The sequence below is a fragment of the Orycteropus afer genome, unplaced genomic scaffold, assembly GCF_000298275.1.
Source record: "Orycteropus afer afer isolate SDZICR_OR568_19922 unplaced genomic scaffold, OryAfe1.0 scaffold00300, whole genome shotgun sequence".
NCBI classification, from domain to species: domain Eukaryota; kingdom Metazoa; phylum Chordata; class Mammalia; order Tubulidentata; family Orycteropodidae; genus Orycteropus; species Orycteropus afer.
Genome location: NW_006921887.1, coordinates 654,409 through 661,242, shown reverse-complemented (window position 1 = coordinate 661,242; position 6,834 = coordinate 654,409). Strand labels below are relative to the sequence as shown.

The window sequence follows — 6,834 nt, the reverse complement described above, 5'->3', positions numbered from 1 at the left end:
TTTTTGACTGAGTCTCTTGGGTTTTCTAGGTATAGGATCATATCATCAGCAAATGGGGATAGTTTGACTTCTTCCTTAACAATCTGGATGCCTTTTATTTCCCTTTCTTGCCTTTTGGCCCTGGCTAGGACTTCCAGTACATTGTTGAATAGAAGTGGTGCTAGCGGGCATCCTTGTCTGGTTCCTGTTCGTGTGGGAATGGTTTCAGTCTCTCTCCATTAAGAACAATGTTGGCTGTTGGTTTTGCATAGATGCCGTTTATTATGTTGAGGAATGTCCCTTCTAATCCTATTTTGCTGAGAGTTTCGATCAGGAATGGGTGTTAGATTTTATCAAATGCCTTTTCTACATCAATTGATACGATCTTGTAGTTCTTTTCCTTTGTTTTATTTATGTGATGGATGATGTTGATTGTTTTTCTTATGTTGAACTGTCCTTGCATACCTGATATGAACCCCACTTGGTCATAGTGAATGATTTTCTGGATATGTTGTTGGAGTCTATTGGCTAGGATTATGTTGAATATTTTTGCATCTGTATTTATGAGGGATATTGGTCTGAAGTTTTCATTTTGTGTGATGTCTCTGCCTCATTTTGGTATCAAGGTTATGCTTGCTTCATAAAATGAGTTAGAGAGGATTCCATCCTTTTCTATGCTTCGGAATAGTTGGAGGAGGATTGGTGTCAGTTCTTCTCTGAATGTTTGGTAGAATTCACTGGTGAAACCGTCTAGGCCAGGACTTTTTTTTGGATAATTTTTTATGACCTGATCAATTTCTTCTTTTGTTATAGATCTGTTCAACTTTTCCACTTCGGTCTATGTTAGTTTAGATAAGTGGTGTGTTTCTAGAAATCTGTCCTTTTCTTCGAGATTTTCAAATTTTTTGGAGTATATTTCCTCATAGTATCCTGATATTAACCTTTTATTTCAGTTGGTTCTGTTGTGATGTCGCCCATTTTGTTTCTTATTCATGTTATTTGTATTCTCTCCCTCTTTTGTTAAATTGCCAGTTGTTTGTCAATTTTATTAATCTTTTAAAAAAACAACTTCTGGTCTGGTCTTGTTGATTTTTTTGTTGTCTTTCTATTTTCTGTTTCATTGATTTCTGCTCGAATCTTTATTATTTCCTTTCTTTTGGTGACTACAGGCTTTTCTTGCTGTTCTTTTTCTAATTGTTGGATATGTTGGATAATGTGTTGATTTTGGCTCTTTCTTCTTTTTTGATGTGTGCATTTATTGCTATAAATCAGCCTCTGATCACTACTTTTGCTGTGTTGCAAAGATTTGGGTGTTTTGTGTTTTAATTCTTGTTCAAGGAATTTTTCAATTTTATTTTTTTATTTCTTCTATTACACAGTCATTTTTGAGGAGGATGTTGTTCAGTTTCCCTGTGTTTGCTCTTTTTCTGTTGATCTTCCCATTGTTGATTTCTAATTTGATAATGTTGTGATCTGAGAAGATGCTTAGCAGTTATTTCAATGTTTTTAAATTTATTAAGGCTTGCTTTATGGCCTAACATAAGGTCTATTTATAGAAAATGCACTGTAAAAGAATATATATTGTGCTGCTTTTGGGTGAAGTGCTCTGTAGATGTCCATAAGGTCAAGTTGGTGGATTTTATTGTTTAGTTCTTCTGTGTCTTTGTTGAGTTTCTTTCAAGTTGTTCTGTCTTTCATTGGAAGTGGTGTATTAAGGTTTCCCACTGTGGAGTCATCTATTTACCTTTTCAACTCTGATTTATGTATTTTGCGGTTGTTTCATTGTGTTATAGATATTTAGTACGGTTTTATCTTCTTGTTCAATTGATCTTTTAATCATATAATGTCCTTCCTTGTCGCATATGGTGGTTTTTGTCTTAAAGTCAATTTGATCAGAAATTAATATTGCCACTCCTGCTCTTTTACAGTTGCCATTTCCTTGATACATCTTTTTCTAACCTTTAATTTTTAGTCTATTTTTGTCTTTGTCTCTAAGATGTGTCTCTTTTAGACAGCATATTGATGGGTTTTGTTTTCTTATCCAATCTGCAGCTCTCCTTCCCTTGAGTGGTGCATTTAATCCATTGACATTCAGTGTAATTATTGACAAGTATAAATTGTTTGCTTTCATTTTTTTATGTGTTTTTTCACAGTGTTCCTTGTTTCTTTGTATCATATAATTTTCTGTGCTGAGCTCATTATGTTTATGAATCATGTTATCATTTCCTCTGTTGCTGTTGTTTTAGTATTTGCTGAATATTTGTGTTTGTTCTCTTTTTTGTTGTGATTTGAAGGTTTGTCATTTTTCTGAGGTAACCTGTGAATTATAATGTTCTCCCCAAGGTTAGAACAGTCTATTCTATCTTGGAATTCTCTTGATTTCCTCACCATTTAGAAGTGTTGTAACTACGTAGTATTTTCCCTCTTTTTGGTTTCTGGTTGTCATCATTTGCCAATTGATGTCTCTGATTCCCTGTTTTCAATCTTTTAAGCTTATTTTACTTTGGATAGGTCCATAACTGTGGTTTCTGGGTTATGTTATCTTGTGAATTAATGGTCAGTTGTTGTTTGCTATTATTGGTTCTCTGTTCTAAGGACTCCCTTTAGTATCTCTCATAAGGTTGGTCTCATTTTAACAAATTCCATTAATATCTGCTTATCTAGAAATCTCCTAATTTCACTATCATGCAGCGTAGTGCCTAAGGAATTTGACTGCTAACCAGAAGGCTGGCCATTCAAACCCACCAGCCACTCCTTGGAAGGAAGGTTGGGTAATCTATTTCTGTAGTGATAACTGCCTTGGTAACCCAAGGAGGGGTCACTATGAGTTGGATCCAGTTCCATGGCAGTGGTTGCATTGTGTTGTGTTGCATATATAATTCTTGTTTGGAAATTTTTCTCTTTCAGGGTTTTATATATACCATGCCATTGCCTTCTTGCTTGTATGGTTTCCACTGAGAAATCAGAGCTTATTCTTATTGGTTGTCTTTTGTAAGTAACTTCTCGTTTTTCCTGTGATGCTTTCAGGATTCTTTCTTTGTCTTTGGTTTTGGTGAGTTTGATGATGATGTAATTTGGTGATTTTCTTTTGGGGTGTATCCTGTTTGGGGTTCATTGGACTTCCTGAATGGATGATATATTCTCATCTTTAATCATATCAGGGAAGTTCTCTTCCAACAAATCTTGGACAGTTTTCTCAGTAGTTTTCTTTTTCTCTTTCTCTTCTGGAATTCCAGCAACACGTAGGTTATTCCTTTTGCTGGTATCCACGTGAACCTTAGCTTTCGTGTTGTTTTGATCTTTTTTATGATTGATCTCTTTCCAAAAAATATTCAGGTATTTGTCTTCAGTCTCATTACTTCTGTCTTCCATTGATTCAATTCTGCTCCTTTGCCCTTTCTGTGTTATCTATTTCTGAAAATTTAGTATTAATCTTCTGGATTTCTGTCAGTAGATTTTGTGTCATTTCTAATTTTTCATTTATTTTGTCATTTTTTTCTTGTATTTTCTTCTGAAATTGTTCTAGGGTTTTGTCTGTGTGTTACTTAATTTTGTCAGTGTATTCCTTGATCTGGCTCTCAATTCTTTGAAGATACCTAAATAAAATTCCTTTGAATTCCTTACCAAGGAGTTCCAATGCTGCTTCTTCCTCAAGGATGTGCTCTTGGTCTGTATCCTGCTCCCTTGTTTCTACCACTTTATCTTGCTTTGTGTGGACTATGATAATCTGTTATCTCTGAGACATTGTGACATTGTTGTATTTAGGTCTCTGTCAACTGTTTGTGAAGAGCAGCTAAGGTTGAGTCAGGCTTTCTTGGTAGTTGTTTGTTGTTGGCCAGTTGGTGGAGAAGGAAGTGGTGGCTCTCACTCAGAAAGTGGAGCTGCAGGAGGTGTGGGTGTAGTTGTGTCGTATTGACACAATCTCCCACTCATTTAGACAAAAATAACAATGGAATAATCATCAAAAAAGTAAAAGCAAGTGGATAAAAAACACACCTTGTAATCACACAGGAACAATAATCAAAAAAAGAAAAAAGGAAAAAAACAAGAAAACCCAATATCTGGGGAGAGGGCAATAAGAGAAAAAAGTAGAGTAGGAGAATAATGAAGAAAAAAAAAATGGGAAAAAACACAGAAAGTAAAATAAGGAACCGGGTTAAGCACGAGATAGAAAACAATTGGAACCAGGAACAGGGGAGAGAGAAAAAGCTGAAATCTGTAACCTGGTAAGGGAAGAATAAAGAATAATAATAAAAAGGACAAAAATAGTAATAGTAATAATAATTTTAAAACAGACAAAAACAAACAAACTAAAAGGAAAAAAAATCTGGGCTGGGCAGGGCAGGGCACCCAGGCTCTGTCTGAGCACACAGAGTGGGATGGAATTCCTGCTGGCCAAGAAGGTGGGTGGAAGTGAGTGATCGCTGCACCTCCATTCACCAAGAGGGTATGGGGTATTAGAGTAATAAGGGGAATATCGCACCTTTCCAGTTGTTGGCATCCAGAATGTCCTTGCAGTTCCTGGTAAGTAGAGCCTATTCTTAAGTCCCTGGAATCTGGGAGAATGCTGTCACTTTAAATATAAAAAATGGTCAAACTGCTTATAAACATTAAAATGGCTGCTCTACAGGCAGGCAAAAGTCCACAGCTCGGTCGGCCTCTTTGCTGCTTTCCCTTATATTCACCAGCCACCAAAGCAGTCAGTCCTCTGTGCAGTCCCTGGCTAGCAGGGCTGATTTTAGGTTAAGTCTTAGGTCCTAACACCACTTGGCAATATCCAAGCTGTCTGTGCCATCAGGATCACTGTCAGACTGCAGCTCCGTCTGTCTCCTGTTTTGGTGTTTTCATGCAAGTTCTTCTACTAGTGGAGTTGAGTCCACTTTTATATCCTTCCCTTCAAAGCTCAGGGCCCTGAGATTATGTTCTGTATCTGTGTTAATTGGTTCCCCTTTCTTTTGTTGAAGAGTGTCTGTGCAGTCTTTCTGCCTATTCTGCCATCTTACTGGGCTATATCTTTCTTTTGAGTAATAATATTGAACATTTTAATTTATAACTTGAGTTTTCTGATAAATTGACTATTCACAGGTCATATCCAGCTATCAAGTTTTAGAGGAAATAAAGTTTTAGTATCATTCTACTTTTTTCTTCTAAATTCTTTGAAATGATTTACATAGAGATTTTGAACACATATTTTTAGAATTTTCATTTTGACTCTAACTGAAGAACAAGTATTATTGTTCTTTTAGTTAATTTGGTCTTTTGATTATTGAGAAGTGACTTGGCATAGTAGTGCCCATATATTGTTGCAAACCAGTTTATATACCTCAAACTTTTAATATAATAAGCTTTATAGGGGTTGGTTCATAACTATGGATTGCACATAGGCTAGATGTTCATAATCCAGGGACTGCCTTTATATTACCACCATGGAAAGATATCCAGGATATATTAGGTAAAAAAAAAATTAGTTGCTAAATAGCATACATGGTATGTTTTTTTTTTGTGTATATTGTTTTTAATATAAAAATATTAATACTGAAAATTAATTTTGTAATATTGAAAAAATTGAAACATAAATACCTGTCAATAAGTGACTTACCAAATAAGTTAACTACACAATAGAACAATATAAATTAGAGTTATATGTATTGACTTTGAAAAATATCCATAATACATTGTGAAGTTGTAAAACAAGTAAACAGTTAATAGAGTAAGTTAACAACAAACATAAAAATTCTAGAGGGATGTCCATGACTTTTATATAAGGTGTTTACAATGAGCATTGTTTCTTTTATAGTCAACAAAATGAAGATACCAGTTGAGGTAGGAATGTTGGTAATGTACATGCTCATACAACTTTATTTCATATTTGTATACCTGATTTAGGTTGCTTCAGAGAACTTTGTGCTTTGTGTTGGATGCTGCATATCCGTGAAAAGTTATCCTATAGTTGCAGGCAATATCAGAAAGCAAGAGAAAATGTGGGGGAAAAAAAGGTATTACCTGTACAACAATAAGAAAAATGAACAAACATTACTTTTAAATTTAATGCTTAATAGAAGATTTTACTGTTCAAAAGTTTTTTTGAAGTCATTTTTGTCTGTCCATTTAAACTGGAAATGAAATACAGTTTTTTCAATCTCCATTTAGGACTTGGAAGTGGAGTTTGATTCTTGTATGGTTGAGCACTGTATTAGTGCTGTGGAATGGGCTTATAGAATGCTACCTTTCTCTCGATTTTTGAATATTGAAGAACTTATTCAGGATACAATTTTGAGTCTTATTGGAGACCTGCCACCAATCAGAGAGGTGGGTGAAAATAAACTAAATCAGAACCAGAGATTTTAATTAAGAATGATACTGCTTATAAAACATTTTTTTATTTTTTCTGAAGGTAGCAGAAATTTTCACAAAAGCATTTCCCAATCCTGAGGACATAAGGGTTTCTTTAAGAGAAAAATATCACTGTCTTCAACAGAGACTCAGACACAGTGTTGTGAAAGGTATTATTTGCCAATTTTTAGATAAATTACTGATGATTCTTACTTTGATTTGTTGCTGTTTGCTGGGTTATCTTTTTCTATTCATTTACTTTCAGTCTGTTTGTATCTTTTAAGTATCTCCTATAGATAGCAAATAGTTAATCTTTATTTTTCATTCAGTCTGACAATTTCTGCCTTTTGATTTGATTGTTTAGTTCAGTCACATTTAATGTTCTTTTGATATAGTTGAATTTATGTCTGCATTTTTGTTTTCTATGTATATGATGTCATTTTTCTCCTCTGTTCTTCTTTTACACTTCTCTTTTGCATTAAGTGAACATTTTCTAATGGAAAAAAAATAGTAGTCATTCTT

General features: G+C 34.5%; 1 protein-coding gene across 1 annotated transcript in view; it reads left to right on the top strand.

Annotated features, from left to right (window-relative positions):
* The window catches only part of CPLANE1 (ciliogenesis and planar polarity effector 1), a 231,606-nt gene that overhangs the window by 75,704 nt on the left and 149,068 nt on the right, over nt 1-6,834 (top strand). The window contains exons 21-23 of the mRNA XM_042782397.1: nt 5,866-5,975; nt 6,130-6,288; nt 6,374-6,482. Of these exons, the coding sequence (XP_042638331.1) occupies nt 5,866-5,975; nt 6,130-6,288; nt 6,374-6,482 (378 nt within the window). The remainder of the gene's footprint in view (nt 1-5,865; nt 5,976-6,129; nt 6,289-6,373; nt 6,483-6,834) is intronic.